At 33.6% G+C, this 18391-nt stretch overlaps 1 protein-coding gene and 2 long non-coding RNA genes across 4 annotated transcripts in view; 1 reads left to right on the plus strand and 2 right to left on the minus strand.

The window, feature by feature from the left end:
* Positions 1-5454, minus strand: part of LOC129575986 (uncharacterized) — a 33698-nt gene extending 28244 nt beyond the window's left edge. The window contains exon 1 of the long non-coding RNA XR_008688850.1: positions 4373-5454. This is a non-coding gene — a long non-coding RNA (uncharacterized LOC129575986). The remainder of the gene's footprint in view (positions 1-4372) is intronic.
* Positions 5455-5501: 47 nt separating this feature from the next.
* LOC129575987 (uncharacterized) lies at positions 5502-6093 on the minus strand. The gene is made up of 3 exons (XR_008688851.1): positions 5991-6093; positions 5733-5880; positions 5502-5639 (listed from the first exon to the last, which is right to left on the minus strand). It is a non-coding gene; the product is annotated as an uncharacterized LOC129575987 (long non-coding RNA).
* A 5048-nt stretch (positions 6094-11141) lies between these two features.
* The window catches only part of LOC129575988 (probable 3',5'-cyclic phosphodiesterase pde-5), a 43047-nt gene continuing 35797 nt past the window's right edge, over positions 11142-18391 (plus strand). The window contains exons 1-3 of one of the 2 annotated variants that reach the window (XM_055460281.1): positions 11142-11378; positions 13744-13800; positions 14997-15220. In XM_055460281.1, the coding sequence (XP_055316256.1) occupies positions 15026-15220 (195 nt within the window). In that variant the 5' untranslated portion in view covers positions 11142-11378; positions 13744-13800; positions 14997-15025. Of the gene's footprint in view, positions 11379-13670; positions 13801-14996; positions 15221-18391 lie in introns of those variants that run through there. The other variant, XM_055460282.1, reaches the window with a different exon arrangement.

Below are 18391 nucleotides of genomic sequence, written 5' to 3' on the forward strand. Positions count from 1 at the left end.
TTCATGCTAAATGTCGATACTCGGTTGTAAATCGGCTTTTCGAATATTTAAGTTTGTGCGTGCGCGCGCGCGTGATGATAATTTTCAAAGTATTTCGATGGTTTGCATCACTCACTCAAGCAAAGAAGTATGGGCTCACACGATTACTTATCGGGCTCGAATTTTTTCATTTTTCATATTTTAGTGCAGTTGTAAATTGTTTTATGTTCACGTTTTCTTCCATGCCCAAAATACAATGTCATATAACGCAAGAACCGAAACGTAATCTCTTACAAGAAAAAAAAAAACAACAAGCTGACAATTTCATAATGCTTAAAAAAATGTTTTTTCGCCAACTTTTAAACTAAAACGTTCGCTGTTCGAAATATATATCGAAAGAGATTTGAAGCACATGGACACAATTGCAAAAACTGTTTTTTACCTATATCATCTTTTCAGTTGAAATCTCTACCTTGGACTATCACTCACTATATTGTTTGTGACAAATCAAAGTTTTTTTTTTTACTCCGCGTGCAAGTGTCATTCTAGTGGAGCAGTTATTATTATTGTTATGTATTCTTTGTTGAGACTTTTGACGCATATATGTGATTTGTACCTATGTACGGTTACGGTTTCCGTTGCGCAATGTGTGCAAAACCGTACTTCGTGAAATCTTTAGAGCGAATTTCATATGAATAAAAAATAATAATTTATTTTCGTTTATGCACAAAAATACTGAGTGTTTTTACGAAATATTAGTTGAAGTCAAGATTTTTTCTCCAAAATGTATAATATATTTTTGTTCAAGAGCAACAGAGTCGATGACATGGGTTTTCTTATTCTTTTGCTTGCTTTTTTATTTTAATTTATGACAGATAAACTTGTTTTTACCTACTTGTAATAAAGAATCATGAAAAGAATCTCACCTCACACAACGTGTTTAACTTATTATTGCAACGCAAACTGGCTGACTTTTAAAGTCAACTGCGGCGAATTGCACTCGACGCTCTCTCTCTCTCTCTCACTCTCTCTCTCTCTCTCTCTCTCTCTCTCTCTCACTCTCTCTCTCTCTCTCTCACTCTCTCTCACTCTCTCTCTCTCTTTTGGTGGAACAGAAGGAGAACACGAAACAAACAAAAAATTGCACAGCTTTAAAATTCGAACATTCAAATGATCGAGTTGCATGCATTTTCCACATATATTAATTAAATCAAGTAGAAGTGATTGTATGCGCGCATCTCTCGAAGTGCAATAGATCGAGACTATTTGGACCTCTTCTTCGGCTTCTTAAGATTGCTTTGCACATCTCGTTCTCTATGTGTGTATGCATGTCTCTCTGTGCGCCTCGTTTCATGTTTTACGATGCGATACGAAGGAAAACGGCATTCAAATAATTCGCTATGCATGTAAAGGCTTTTGCATGTAATATGTTCTAGCGTCGAGTCAATTTTTTTCCTCCTCTTTTTCTCTTTTTCAATCTTGCAAAAGCTGATCTACTTTTAATGTTGAACCATAGCAGCAATTTGTCAGTTTTAACATCAAAGAGTATAAGCTGCGTTTAAGACTGCAACACATCCGACTGATAACTGGAATTCGCTATGATTAGTGTTCATTTGTGCAATTTGTATTTGTATTTTCTTTTCGAATGTATTTGCACCTGGATATACCAAGATTTTAACCTTTATTTTTCGTTTCAATCACTAAAGAAAATTACCACTTCTTTTTATTTCCGAAATTAGATTTTGGTGTAAATTTACTGTGTATCATCATCCGTAATGATTTTTTTTAGATAGATATAGTGAAACGGTATGATGACTGCTGAACATTTCACACTCCATATTGGGCAAATTAAACTCTGACAGCAACCGACTACCATCATCATCACTAGTGCAGACAGCAACTCCGTCATGCGTATCAAAATCATATCGAAATATATAGGTTATACAAAGATTTTTTTCATGCCATTTTTATTTCGCAGTCAATGCGCACATAATGACTGTATGCTTCTATAACCATAACTGCAAAAATTCTTCTGAGAAATTTTTTATTTATGTGTTAATTCGGTCAAAATCCTGACATTGACTTTCCTCTCTCTCTCTCTTTCTATCTCTAGTTTATACGTTTTGTTTGTGTACGCGTACATTCAATTATCCAGTGGATTGTTCTAAATTTTCTATTTCCCTATTTTTTTGTGGCCAATGATAATTATGCGGTTTTTTTTTTCTTTCAATTCGGTTTTCAATTATTCCTATACCACATAAAACAATAAACCATCAAGGCAACCAATGGCAATTTTTTTTTTAAATTAAAAATCCACACTTTCTAACAACATACAATAGCACGCTAATCACGTGCCGCCGCTGCTGTTGTTGTTATATTTCTTTTAAATTTCCTTTCGTCAATATATCCAATGGTGGTCAATGATGCATTTTTTTTCTGTAAATTCAAATCGGAGGTATCATGTACAATCGTATTTTGGATTATTTTTTGTCCCATTCCTTCGGATAATGAATCGAAAAATGTTCAGTAAAAAGGTAAAATGAAATTAGTACCTATACATTGTCATTTAACTTGAAATCGATAAAAAAAAACCATTGAGTTATTCTGTAAATGCAAATAGAGACTCATTGAGTTCGTCATGAAATGTTTGTTCGTTTTAAATCTTTAGAAAGCGCATAAATGTTAAATTCACATATTCTTTAAATGAGTTGTTTCAATGATTGCCAAAGAAAACGTGCACTAGTAGACATCTTTGCTTTGTCATTAATTGGGTAAATTGCGACAATTTGAAATTATTTAAATCGTGCCAAAAATTAGAAGACAGTGGCTCTGAAATGTTAGATGAGAATAAAACTAATCTGTTCCAGAAATTGCAATAAACCAACAATATAGACGGTAAACCAAACATTAACATTCTATTAAATTGATCTTTTTTACAGTTGCCATTTAATCAGGTTGTTTCATTCATTAGAATAGAAAAAAACATATTTGACATTTAACATTCAAAATGCTACGAAGTTTAGTGGTTACAATGGAAAGGCATTCTGAAACCGACGAAAAGATTTGTTATTTTCTTTTTTCCTTCAATAACTTGCAACACTCGGAGCCCGACAAACAGTTTGCACTTAGTCATAACCGAGCAAGTTTAAGTGTGGCAAAAGAAATAAGTGATTGGTGACCACTTTAATTTCTTTTATGTAGCATCTATTGAAGTGATGTGGTTCTTCTTCCTCTTTTTCTTCATATTCTTTATCTTCTTATAGTACTTTCAAAGCACCGAGCTCCACATTTATTGGGTCAACTGAAGAAAATCTGCGGATGGCAGATAACTCGATAGAAATTATCATCGAGTATCAGGTCGTGTCAAAACAACATACATTCTCAAATGTTCCGTGTAAATAAGGAATTGCTATTTGCAATAGTGAATAGTTTGTTTGCTATTCACTATGGCAAGTGGAAAAAATATTGGTGTCGACACTAATGAGCAAATAAATAAGATTGAATCTAGAACAGAGTTGAGAAAAGTGAAAATATCACAGAGAATTTTGAGTAGAAGTGTGTTTGTGGTTGTCATGTTAACAAGATAATGTTCAATTCAAGTGGTGTTAAAGTTCACTTTAACGCTATTTCATAGTTCGTTTAATTCTTCAAAACTTGTTTATAGTTCTATTTTATTTTGTGTTTGTGTTTGTGTGTGTATATGTGTGGATTAAAGTCAATTTGCTCAAACAAAAACCAATTCATTTATATATTTGTGAGTGCAAAAATGACATGATGATCGATTTAGTATTTTGTCGTATTTGAAATTGATTGCATTATAGGAGAAAACCTCTGTTTTAGAGCAATAATTTTGATACTCAAGCAAACGAAACTATGCACAGCCAATTCCCACGCTTGAGCCACGTATCATGTGGTCAATATCACATTGCCATATTAGTTGCTGTTGTTGGTGCTGCTGCTGCTGCCGCAGTTGTCGCCGCCGTTATCACCATCAACATTTCGCCATCGCCCATCGTTTCAACTATTTCTTTTGCTTTAAGTTTATGTGCGTATGTGTGCCATGCATTTGTGATTTCACCATTCGTTTATGTGATTCATCACGACCTTTCGGCTACTTCAATCAAATTGAAAAGAATCACCACATTCATATATGTATACAGAGTGGAAATGCGCGTTAAATGCGTGGATTTTTTTTTCTTGATATTGGTCAGAATCAAGTCAAAAATCACGAATAAAATCAAGATAAATCTAGGCTCAATCCAAATATTAAACACTGCTTCAAATCTCAATCAATTTTTAATCGAAACATTCATTACATCATCAAATAAAAGGAGAAAAAAAAAACATTTATATAAATCGTTTGTTCTGTAATCTTATATTGATGGGTACTTACAATTTTTGGTGAAAAAAAAAACGAATGAGATAGATGGATGGAGAGCGAGAGATCTGTTAAATCGTTTTCACTTATTTCGATAGTTTAATATACACGAGACCTATATATATAGATATATGTTTCGTGCTATTTATTTTTTTTCTCTCCGCGTTATTTAGTATACGGTATGTTCGATTGCTTTGAGCGATTTATTCGCGAATGAATCGTATCGAATTCACTCCACGACAATGTGTGCGCTGTGTTGAGTTTTTTTTTTTGCGTTGTATCGTAGCTTTCTTCATTCAAGTCAAGTCCAGTTAATTCATCGTTAAATGCAAAATTCTTACAATGCTTTCACTTTCTTTCTTCTTTTTTGTCTTTTGTGTGTTTACCGCCGTCGTCTTCTTCACTTGCGAGTATTTTCGGTTGAAATGCGAAGGTATTTCGTTGTCCAAACGCTGTGTGTGTGTATGTGAGTTGTCCAAAATATCAACATGAACTTTGTTGACACCAAGGTCCAATAAAGAGAACGTCACATTAAAATCTATGTGACTCAAATCTTTAGTTTTTTCTTCACGCAGAAAAGGAGAGAATTTTTTTTTGCACGTCTAATAAATTCTATGAAATTTGGAATTCGATGAAGTCAACAAAACCGGGTTGTTTACATTTATTTTAAACTCGTTGATTTTATTTCGTTAACACAGACACTTCGCTTGTATTGGATCTGTTGTTTATTCTGATAAAATCTTCATTGCTATTTGAATTTTTTCTCTTTTTTTTGTTGATGTTGACGATTTTTTAAAATCAAATTCAAATCACTAGATACGAGAGAATTGGATGTTGTTCATTCTTTAGCAGTCTTCACCGAAAAAAGTGCGGCATTAATTGTCGTTTCACAATCACAATCAACACCGGAGAACGATCGGATCAAGTTGAAAATAGAAAATAAAATATAACAATAATAATAATAATAAAACACTAGTCAGAGCGAGGGAATGAATGAACGAACGTATGTAATCGTGTGCTCTGTGCTGCACAACTGTGTTTGATGATGGTTTATCAGAAACTAGAGGCGGTTCCCAGAGCAACAACTATCGTGTTCACATTCACAGCTATGACGCTTCTGCTATATACATACAATTGACTCCGTTATTGTGTGTATTCCACTCTCATGCGCGCTCGTACACACCATCAAATGTGCTCAGCTGTCTGTCTAGCACACAACATACAATGGCTTCTCGTGTGTTGGTTCCACTCTTCGCACACGAAAGAGAAATACCATGCAAAACTAAGAAGAAGAAACACATACAAATATCGAATGTTCGCTTCCACCCATACAACAGTCCGCTCTTTGCACATTGCACAGCAACGTAACACATACCTACAATACACAGAGAGTGAAGTCTGTTGTGTGTTAAAGAAGAGAGTTAACTCAACACTGAGCAGTGAATCTACGAGATAAAATTGGATGCCCAACAATACAGCATGCTGTATGTGCACCGATACAACTTGACTTCTTCTTGTTACACCTATATACTTGCACGTTAGAGAAAGAGAAAAAGAGAGAAAGAGAGCAAGAAGTGTAGCCTACAATTTCTCATATTTACCATTTTACTTGTGACTATCGCTTCACACTCACATCGTTTGAAAGTGTCCAAGCAGAGTCGAGCTGAGGTAGAATAGATCAAGTTCATGATTGATGATTTCACTCGAATGATTAATGATATCAGTGTTTAAATTGCTAGCGAAATTGCTACTTGATCTTTCCCATTTGAAATTATTTCACACATTTTTTTTTCTCTTGAATTACAATAGTTACAGTACAGTGATGGCACACATATTCGAAGAAATTCACATATCGAAATTGACTTGCAAAATTTGGTGAAAACCAAATACTTACCTCAATAGACTGGGTTTGACACATAGTTTTGCAAACTCAATCGCTCACCTTGTATTACACCAGAAAGAAAAATCACATCTTTTTTATGGGCTTTCAATATTGGTATCGCTCATGCGTACAAAAATGTACGGCATTCACATCGACATGAACTTTGATGATTATTTTTTGTCTTTTGAAATTGTTTTTTTTTCACTGCTTTTTAACCAGAAATTTTCCTTTTCACTTAATTTGAATAACAGAATATCTATGGCATTATAAAGCAAGACATAATATATGCAAAAACTTCGTTATGAATATTCAACAAACTTTTTCACATATTTCAAAACTTTTCTCTGCTACTTAATATTGTTTAATAACGACATTGCCATAATATATGAAAGCAGAATAGCTGAATGAAAGCTTTTATTAGCTTATAAAAGCTCAGAGGAAATTATAAGGAGCTTTTTAAAATGACAATCGACGAAATCTAGTATAAATTTGCCTTTAAAATTTAAATATGTTTTTTTTTTTCAACAATCAACCAAGAACAATTGAAAAATAATGAAGTTTCATTCTGATATGGGATAAAACTGTGTTCCCTTGGAAAGAGAGGGACTCTTTACCATTTAATGGCAGCCAAAAGAATGAAGAGTGCATTATAATGAAATCAGGAGAGCTTATGTGTCCGATATAAGAGCATTTTATGCTTTTAATGATGTTGAAATGATAGAAAGCACAGTTTTTTTCACTGCAAAGGATTTTAAAATGACATTAAAACGGTATATTTTTATATTGTTATGAATGCTCGTAACGCTTCGTTATGCTAGCGTTTATAATGATGCATACACAATATGTTTTGAATTGAATGATAGGCACGAGTTTATATACGAGGTTGAAATGGTTTCGACATATTATTTTATTCAATTTATTCGAATAATGAAAAAAAAAACGAAAATGTTCCATTTCTGAGATTGAAATTCCAATCAAATGTTTAATTATGCATTTTCATTTCACTTTGGTTTGTATTCTGTTGATTCCATGAATTTTACTTCAACTATTTATTATATTTAGAACACTGTGATATTCGAATGAAATAATGACATTTGAGTTCACAATAGCTGATGAACATTAAAACCATTGTAAAAAAAATTTAAATGAGGATTCGTATTGAATTGTGTGATTTTGAATCAAAAATCTCGAGTCAACAAAAATGAAACACATTTAACGTTTAAAAGTGAGATCATATCAAAATAAGTACATGTGGCAGGTAAGTACCATACTCCTACGTCGTTACTTCATGTGAAAATGTTTTTCCATAAAATGTTCAACAAAACAACGCATTAACTGAAATCCAATCAAGAAGATTACAAATTACTTGCCGAATTTATTGCATCAAATGAAAAAAAGTAATAAAAAACAAATGGAAAGTGTCAAAAAATTTCCGGAACAACGATCAATGAGCCCCGAGCTATTGGACTACAGAACAATCCACCCGCAGAAGTTCTCTGCTGCGAGTATAGAAAAGTACTTCAAAGATCTTCGACCTACTATAATTTATCGACAAAGTTGGTATCTCTCTCAATTATCGCGACATCATTCATCCTTATGAAAACCAATACACTTTTTATGCATGCTACTACTTCTTCTTCTTCACACTATCGTACACACAATCGTGCACAATGGAAGCGGCCATATTGAATATTTACAGTGTATTGTCATTATTTCTTCCAATATGGCGACTTACAGTATGTGTTAAGAAGAAGAAGCAGTACAATTCCTCAGTTTTCATACGGACGACATCATTTGAACAGTATCAAAATAATCAATTTATTTCGTGAATTTTCAGAAAATCAGATTTTTTCATTTCAATCAGAGTTACGTTTTTTTTTAAAGAAGCGGTAAGATTTTTGCCTAAAGTGACATTGCAGTTGAAATACAGTTAGCGTCACAAACAATTGTCAGTTGTCAACAATAACTTTGTGGTGAATTCAAAAACAGTGTTTGATTTGAAAAAAAGAGACGATAAGATTTGTTTTATTGTTCCATACAAAAAATCTTATATAAATTACAATCAAACCGAATCATTTGGCCGAGTAGTTGAAAATAAAAATAATGTGTTGTGCGATTTCACAATATTATTATCATTATTATTTATATATTTCGCCAAATTATGGCTACATGCAATAACAATTTCGTCTGTCTACATAAATTTGATTTTGTTGTCAATATTTTCGTGGTTAATTCAACATTTCATTCATTTACCGTGTTACACACAAAGTTTCTTATTCTGGATTTAAATACTGTTCTTAATATTTTCACGATATAAACACTGCTTACGCCATTTGACACATACACATTCACATACAGACAGATATTGCAAACACCACTGACAACTTTGTGGTGAATTCAGTGTCTGTGTTTTATTACTGAGATTCTTTTTTTTACAGTCAGCTGTCGGCTATCATACACTAATGTAATCGCATACAATTACCCGAGTCAGAGTTTCTTTAAGTCGTACCGAAAAGTGTAAATAATCCAAATCAAACTGTGAATGCATCAAGAATATTGCAAAAACTTTAAAGTCAATACTAGTGATATAATCATTCCATAGTTGTCGTTCGTATGAGTAATAACCAAAGAAAAAAGAATAAGCTTAACAAAGAAAAGTGTACAACGAACGCATTTATATTTTTATTTCAATTCGCGCTGATGGTAACAAGGAATTATTCGAGATCAACGATGAAAATTCAATGCACATGATTTCATCAATGTGTTTGTGTGGAATAGCGTAAGCAGTTTATATATTTTGAAATCGCATAACACATAACTGTTATAAATATTTTCAACTCTTTCTCGGCCAAATAATTCGGTTTTATTGTAATTTATATAGTAATTCTTGTGCTTCTACGAAATTCATACGATATTAAAACAAATCTTTTCATTCTTTTTAAGAAATCAAACACTGTTTTTGAATTCACCACAAAGTTATTGTTGTTAACTGACAGTTGTTTGTGGCGCCAACTGTATTTCAACTACAACATCATTTTAGGCAAAAGTTACATAGAAGATCTCTTATCACTTCTTTCTTCCATTTCGGCCATATATCAACTATCGATATTGCAAAGTCAGTTCTCAAGGTTTTTAAAAACCACACATATAAAAGATTCTTAGGTTGAGCATTTTGGATGATTTACGCTCGATTTGTGTGGAAAAATGTATTCGATTTCTGTCATCATGCTAGTTTTGTTTTTTTCTAGAAATATACATCATTTCTTATTTATTATATTTCATTGAACTTTCCCTTCCACATCATATCCATATACAGTGTGTTGTGATATTGCCGATTGTCTATAAATAGCATTTGAATTTCGATTGCGTTTGAGTTGGCAACTATAATGGTGAGATGACAAACTTTTTTTTTATCTGTTGTTATTCGAATGGGCTCGAAACAACCAGAAGATTATCAAAACCGTTACAGGTCGTTGGAATAAATTCATTCGAAAATCAATACGATAGTCCTAATTCATATTAATTCTGTGATTCGCGCAAACATTTTACATTATTATTTTACATAAACGTGCCATAAGAAGATTTGTTTGGCGAATATAAATTTTCCACAAAATCAACATCATAACGTCTCATGAAAATGAAAACCATAGCGTCTTCGTAACATAGTGTATATATATATATATGTGTGTGTGTGGGGGGAGGGGGTTTCCTAACTTGTATCTGACATTCGGTTAAAGCAACAATATACCTAGGGGAAACCACAGAAGAAAAAAAAAAAACAAAAATCATGAGAAGTAATAAAACCTTATGACAAAGTAAAGAAAGCAATGAAAATGTAATGAAAATTAATGGAAATTAATGGAAACCTATGAAACGTAATACAAGTGTAATGAATTCGAAGAATTAGAAGTGACCAGAAGTGACTTGCCCCTTAAAATATACATACACTTATGGTTTTTCTCCAAACTTTGATATTTGTCTCAATTTCACTTGCCTCTCTCTCTCTCTCTCTCTCTCTCTCTCTGTTTGGTAATCGACAACCTTTATATATTGTATTCTTATTTTTCCAGCAACTTCAACAGAATTTCTCCTCTATCGTTGATCCTATATAAATGACGCCGTTTCCAATGCTGTAAGTGCGTCAAACGGCAGAAGAAAGCTTTGTGATACGAGAACATTCATAATTTTGTTCGCTTAGTTGGAAAAAATTGCAATAAAATAATGTTTGGTTACACCAACATTGGGCGAAACCATCGCATACACACACATTGGCAATTCAGTGCCGTAAGTAAGTAGGTGAGAAAGAAGAGGACGGAAAATAAAAAAAGGAATAAAATAAACGACAACCAGAAAGAAAACGAGAATGTGAGCGTGCAATCGAGGGAAATGTAATCGAATGGAAATTAGATTTATAACATCATTGCATACAACGAACTGGCTCAGTGTCTGTCGCAAATCTAAATCAAACTTCCCGCACGCATTGTATTTTTTATTTGGTGTGCGCGCCATCCTCTTCGCTTATGAATCAATTCTTTGGATAATTCGTTTCGTCCTGCTTCAGCTCATCCAAGTATGGTGGTACGTGTACACACACAGCATCTGTTTGCCCCATCACAAGCGCTCTGTCACTCAACCATTCGCATCAGTTTTTAAGCTCAAATATTCTCTTTGATATCCACTCACTCATATAGAAAGAAATAATATGAAGAGAGCAGTGCAGAATAATGCCGCGCGCGATTTCCAACAGATCGACAAGCACATTTTTCCCGCTTGAGAAGTATTCACACATCTCGTATCAACTTTTAGTGTTGTATGTAGTTGGTTGGTTACATGGTAACCAAGTATATTGAGTCGATGATTCTCTATTCATTTCTATAGTTTCAAATTGTGAAGCAGTCGGTTATTGAACGTGATTGTGAGTGCCGTTTTGTTTTTTTCGCTCAGCTCAGAATTATTTTGCTTTTCGCTAGTAGTACCAACAATTTTCAATTTCTCCAGTGTTAATTTCAATTAGAGTATTGAAACATACAATCTTCCCTCCGGTATCCCAAATTTTCAGAAATAATTAAACAATTCAACATTTTAGTTAAAATGTTTCAGTGTCAGTGTGTTACGCATGCCGATTCAAATGCTAATTGAGTAAAATAATTGACTAAAATATTAAGCCGAGTGTTTTTTTATTTTATTGAAAAAAGTGAAAGTCCGCTAAGTGACAATAAATTCATTAATTTCATAATTTGTTTTTCAAAAAAAGATTCAATTCAGATTATCAACGATCATAGACTCTCTGAAGACAATCTGTGGTCGAATTCGGTGTGGATCTCACTATTTTTTTGTGGTTTGTGGAATTCTTAACAAAGACTTTTATTGTTCTCCGAAATATTTGTGGAATGTGAGAAATTCCGTAAAAACGATTTCGGCAGCCTTTCTGATCATGAAATCAATAAACAATACAGCGCCGCCTGGGGACTAAGTGCAATTTGTCATACTTTCAACGTTTGAACTAACACATACGCGTACTTGTTACAGCAAACTATGTGCATGATTCTCTACTTCTCCAGGTGCCGCTTTATTTTTTCTTGTTTGACGTTTCCTATATTTTTCATGCGTTATGTTGTTCTGACGCATCCGTAGTACATAAACGAAACATCGGCTGTTGTATTGGCAGCCAGCTATTCATCGCAGGAATGAGATTTTTGGTTTGTTCATTTACCGATATTTGTCAACAAGTCTGCCACTGTGTCACTACATAGTATATATAGTCCATATGAAATGTACAGAGACGAGAATGTTCGCCATTTAGTTTTACATTGCCAATACATTAGTTATGGAGATTTTTGTTTTGTTTATTTTTTGTCGTTTGTAAACAAATCTGCATATCTTTTTGCATTGTCTCTACACATTTCTTAGGGACTATATATCGGCCATTCCACACGAAATCAGGGAAGAGTATTAATGTGAGGTCGCCGAATTGGCTGAAAATTGGCTTGGAGTCTTGTTTTCGATAGAAAAAGAGAAAACCAAAATCTCACGCCTGTAAGTGGCCCATTATAGGTGGGTTTTCTATGCCACAAATGTGATTTTATAAGCAGATTTCGACCATTCGTTTGTTCTATGAAGAAAAGTCAGTTTCGGACCAAATTTATAGGTAAACCGATGTGAAAAAGGTCGTTTTTTCATGTATTTTGACGGAAAAAATAGCAGTTTTCTCATATCAAAATGTCGAAAGAGGCCATTTTCGACCATTTTCGACCATTTTCCCACAAAAACGCTGAAAAATGACATATGATTCACCTGCCGAGGCCAAATACAAAAAATTGAATGGTTGTTACACGAAATTTTATTTTCCCATCTAAAGCGGCGTAACATTTGCTATCTTTTGACGCAAAAAAAAAACATGCCGAAAAAACACCACTATTTTGAGATATTCAACATTTTATGCTTTGAACCCAAATGGCAGTTGTACTTGCTGTTGACGGCTGTTGTATTTGCTTTTTGATCAAAATCAAAATTAACAACTGCCAAAAACATTGCTGAATATGTTGATTTCATTCAGCGCAAGCAAAACATTTTGGTAAGAACTAATGAATAAAATATGAATCAAAATTAATGCCAAATAAGTTCTACATTACAAATAATCAAACTATCCACGAAATCAATCTCACAAATCGGTTTCACGATTCTGAACCACAAATCGGAACCACAATTTTTTGTAAGAACAATAAAAGTGATTGTTGTCGATTCCACATTCCACAAAAAAAATTGTGGGAGCTAAACAGAATTCCACCACTGTTTGGAAACCATGGCTGCAATTCTAAGTCATTCCACCAAAATCGTTCGGAATTATTTTTTTCGTACATAAAATCCATATTGGAGTGAAAGAGAGAGATTCCACTATTTTTCAGCGTGCCACCGGAATTATTTCTCACACAATCCACTCTTCCTTGACCCAAGAGAAACGACCAATATGTTTATACGCTGTCTATCCGCCGAAAATACACTACAATATATATTCACGCTTATTGGACGCCCAATTGAATATATATTCTAGTGTATATTCGGTGTATTCTTCAGCGTGAAACATATTGAATCAATGAATGCATTCATGGCCAATAGAGGGCGCCTGAATATGTTTCAATATGTTTCACGCTGAAGAATACGCCGAAAATACACTAGAATATATATTGAATTCGGCGTCCAATAAACGTGAATATATATTGAATTCGGCGTCCAATAAACGTGAATATATATTGTAGTGTATTTTCGGCGGATAGACCGCGTATAAACATATTGGCCGTTTCTCTTGGGGAGTTATTGAAATAATTCCGGTGGCATGCTGAAAAATAGTGGAATCTCTCTCTTTCACTCCAATATGGTCTTATGTACGAAAAAAATAATTCCGAACGATTTTGGTGGAATGACTTAGAATTCCAGCCAATATCAATCATGAATATCAAAGGAATAAAACAGAAAATGCCTTATTCCGATTTCGAATCATTACCAGTTATTCTGCTTCGTTTCATCGTTAAATATAGCGGCACACTGGATGTGACCGAAAAAAGTATGTTGTATATTTAAGCAACAGTCGATTTTCACGCCGGCAAATTTTTGTTGTTGAATTTCCGCAAAATGTGTCTCCATTTGAAGATGCATAACTACAGTTCAGAGCCTTATATCACAACACTGAGAAAAACTTTTCTGAAAAGATCACAGATGGCGTTTGTAAATGGTTAGTTTCCAAACTTTTTTATATGGATATAGAAAATATATCAACAGCTAGATTCATAACACAAGAGCATCATCAGTTGCGGAAATGGATAACAGAAAATCATATTCGATGTGAAAATTGTACAATAAATAGCATACGGTTGAATTTGGATTTTGGATAAATTCGGGGGATCAGACTGATTCGTCGCGTACGCCTATTGGTGTATTGCGAACGGCCCGATTGTCACGCTGTCCTTGGGGCAGTAAAGTTTTCTTTTGGCTATTGAGAAGAGAGTTTAAAAAGCATGACCTAGGCGAGGGATCGCTGTACTTGCTTTGTTATAAAATTCGAGAATCTTTTGCAAGAAGAGCCTGGCAAGGCAAGCCGCTAACATCATCGCACAACCGGAATTCATGCTACCATTGAATACGTTCGAATGCAGGAAGTCGAATGACTCATGGCAAAAGGAAACAATTCAATGAATATGGCAAGCAACAAACACTTGTAGGCAAACGAAACTATTTTTCACGCGCCCACAAGTCGATATAACAAAATACCTGCTCACGCTACCCAAAGCGACATTAAAGAAAGCAATAGGTATTCTGACTGGTCACTGCCGTCTTAACTATCACAATCACAAGCGACGTCTGAGAGATGATCTAGACTGTTACTTATGCGGCAGAGCATCAGAAACGGCAGCTCACATCATATGAAATATTCAACAATAACGCATTTCAATCATGCGAAATGAATAAAATCTTCTTGCAAAAGATTCTCGAATTTTATATCAAAGCAAGTACAGCGATCCCTCGCCTCGGTCATGCTTTCTAAACTCTCTTCTCAACAGCCAAAAGAAAACTCCACTGCCCCAAGGACAGCGTGACAATCGGGCCGTTCGCAAAACACCAATAGGCGTACGCGACGAATCATTCTGATTCCCCGAATTTATCTAAAATCCATAATTCAATACGGTTGAATACTATAGCAAGTATTTTTTTTTCATTCGCATTTCCTCCTCTCTCTCTATCTCTCTTTATGTTTATATATAGGTGAATAATAAACAAGCAGCAAAAAGGACATGTCTTTGCAAGACAATATGATTCCGGAGAATGTTTTGGAAGATGGATTGAATGCAAATGCAAAGACTAACAATGATAACGGCACTGCAAATAATGTTTATCAATGCGAGGGCGATAAAAACGATAAGCCGGATTATTTGGATGTAGACTGCGATAGAAATTTAAATATTCGATGTGTAAGCGCGGATTTCGAGGTAATAAGTTGCACAATGTAGATATATAGGATTCGTGTGTGTGTTTCATTTTGATATATAAACGCTGGTGAAACCAGTCCAAATGTGCGTATTCCTATTCACATTATATGAAACATAAAGATAACATACTTGATTTCATATCATCGTGCCAAGCTTTTGCTTCTGGATAACGAAAAAAAAAACAAATACATATGAAAATACTTATAAGCACACCATTTCGAGTTTGAGAGAACTGTGTGTTTGTGTTAACAAAATAGCAAGCTTGATTTTTTTCATCATACATTCACACGTGCGCAACATTTCAAAAGATTATTACTATCATTGTGTGTTTATTTATTTTTTTACAATGCTCCATTTACATAAAATATTAGATACTCGTTGAAGATGCGGCCACCTAGCTTATTTTTCAACTTAAATTAAATTGCTAATAAATCTCCAATCCATTTTTTTCATTACTAAATGCGAAAAAGAGCTCAACGGCTAATAAAAATTAAGTGAGAATAAATTTTCAATGTGCCGTCAAAATCCTTATTTTCCTCTCAATTACCAAGCTGATGTTTACGGCAGTACTTCTACTTGCGAACGCTATATCAAGATTGATTGCCTTTGATGTGCAATGTCGAGTTTCAATATGGCAGAGAACCTTACGTTTGATTATAACAAACTCAAGAGAGAAAAAAACTGAAGAAAACAATGTTTATTGCTGTTACATTGATGCTCTCATATCACTTCAGTATAAACACATACTTTCTCTACACTTATCAGAAAATTTAGCAACCCTAGAACTTCGCTCTCGGCTCTCTCGATCAGTACGGCACACGTATAAATATATGGCAATAGATTGAACCAAAAGCTAAACGAAATGCTACAGAATTTGATAATAAAAAATATAATGAAACGAACATTGAATTTATAGAATGTTCTCAAGAGATCAAGGATCTACTTTGGATACTAGTCTAATAAGTGGGCTAAATTAAATCTTTTGCGTAAACCTTTTCTCGCTAAATTTTTTTAGAGCTATTCGATTCGTTTGCTTTTCTAGAATGTTCAAACACAATATCTCGTGAACGCTTAGGCCGATTTCGTTCAAATTTTTGCCATTTTTGTCGTCCATTTGTGCATGAGATACCCATGGTAAGGCATGGAAGACCACGATGGCAAATTCAAACTCTACATTTTATGTAGTGCTAAACATATTTTGTTGAAAACTAAATGAAAAACAATGCGAAAGGGGTATGAACACAAGATCATGAAGCGAGAAAGTTGGGCGCGGAGTGAAGCGTTGCGCTCTCCCTTTTTAGCACTACATGGAATGTAGTATTCATAACTATACTACTTATAGGCTATTGTAATTGTTTTTTTTTCTCGAGAAAATTTTAAGACTCTTTAGGCCATTTTTTTGGACCGAAAATTAATTCTTTTTTCTATCCAAAGTTCTAATTTGAAATAAAGCAATTACGCCTAATTACAAAAATATAATAATGTCATGTTCATGTAATTCATGTTTGAGATAACTCAAAAAAAAATTTCATATTATTTTAATTCTCAATGTGAAATAATGTACAATCCACGTTCACATTATCGCACCCAAAACCCATTATTAAGAAATTATAATATAATAAATAAAACCATAATTTATTTAATTAATATATATTTATATATCCATATGATTAATAACTAAATTTCAATGTTTCTCTTATATATTTAATTCTATCAATGTACGGCAATTTCGTGAAAGATTTGTCCAATGAACTTTTTGATGTTACTCCTTTAACAATCATTATTAAATTGAATAATGCAATTAGCCCACAAGAAATGTCATCTTCTTGAGAAACAAAAGAATCTTTGAAACTTATATAATTTTTGGGATCGTTTAAAAATGGATATAGTCTTTTAATTACCTCCAGTTCCAAAACCCATTATTAAAGATTACAATATAATATATAGAATAATATAGAATTATAATTTTATTCAATTGATTGATTTATTATTATTTATAATATCATAATTATTAATAATTTTTGTTTTATTGGTACTTGAAGTTTCATTTTTCCCTTCTTGACTGAATTACGTAAATTAACAATTTCCACCATGACATCGTCGATTTTAACATCTTCAGAAAAAATAGAGTCCGAATCGAACATACTTGATATTAATTCTAATAATTTTCATAAAATAAAGAAATGTATACTTCGATTGAAACTACATTCCATGTAGTGCTTCGATGAATAATTTGATGGGAACATCAAATTAATTTAAACACTCAATTTTAAATAACATAAAGAACGCAGAGAGGAGCGAAGCGACGATCTGCGGTCTTGTTTCATTTGCTAAGCTAAAAAACCAGGTTTCCATTATCTCTAATGACACTTTTAAAAATAAAGACATAGGGTGATACACGTTATTTGCAAATGATAGGCAAAAAATCTTGAGAAAACCCCAACTGCTGATACCAACAAGTGATTTTGAGGTTGTTTTTTTCGGATATCATTAAAAAAGATTTCATAAATTCATTGATTACATCAAGTTTATTTGAGAGGTGAGTCACAAAATGGAAATGATGAATTGTCATCCATCTGAAATTGGGACATATACACCGCAGGTGTATCCGAAAAAGAAGCTGAAAATGTGTTGTTCCTTCGAAGAAACGTATTACAATATGATAATGCTGTACAAAATGCATTTCGAGAGAATACAGAGCATCGAAAGCTTATGTCCCTTTAAGCGATGTCCCTTCTGATCGATCAAGTGGTAATGATTTCAAAATATTTTCTCTGTCCGTAACTGTTTAACTTCAAGCAACTAACTTTTACGCCTAATAAAAGAGAAGATGAATTGAAAATCAGTTTTATTGTCAAAAAAACTGACATCAATTCACTCACGCCAGTCATTATAACTATATCGGATAGATGCCCAGAGCTTGTGCGTGCGCCTTTTCTTAGGAGGAAAAATATAGATGAAATTACTCAAAAAAAAAACAAAAAAGAAGCACTTTCTCGCAACCATATTCGCTGTAGGTCAGCAGAAAATTGTATATCTTATGCGAGCGCGCTTCTATAAATATTTTCGGAAAATTGTGACTCTAAGCGCTCCATTGTCTATAATACTGTGTGCTCTTTGCGTTTCATTTCTTCTAGATATTTTTGGAAAATTTGAAGAAACAATTTTTCT

Source organism: Sitodiplosis mosellana, unplaced genomic scaffold (assembly GCF_009176505.1).
Source record: "Sitodiplosis mosellana isolate CC-2019 unplaced genomic scaffold, AAFC_SMos_1.0 Smas_scaffold_6170, whole genome shotgun sequence".
NCBI classification, from domain to species: Eukaryota; Metazoa; Arthropoda; class Insecta; order Diptera; family Cecidomyiidae; genus Sitodiplosis; species Sitodiplosis mosellana.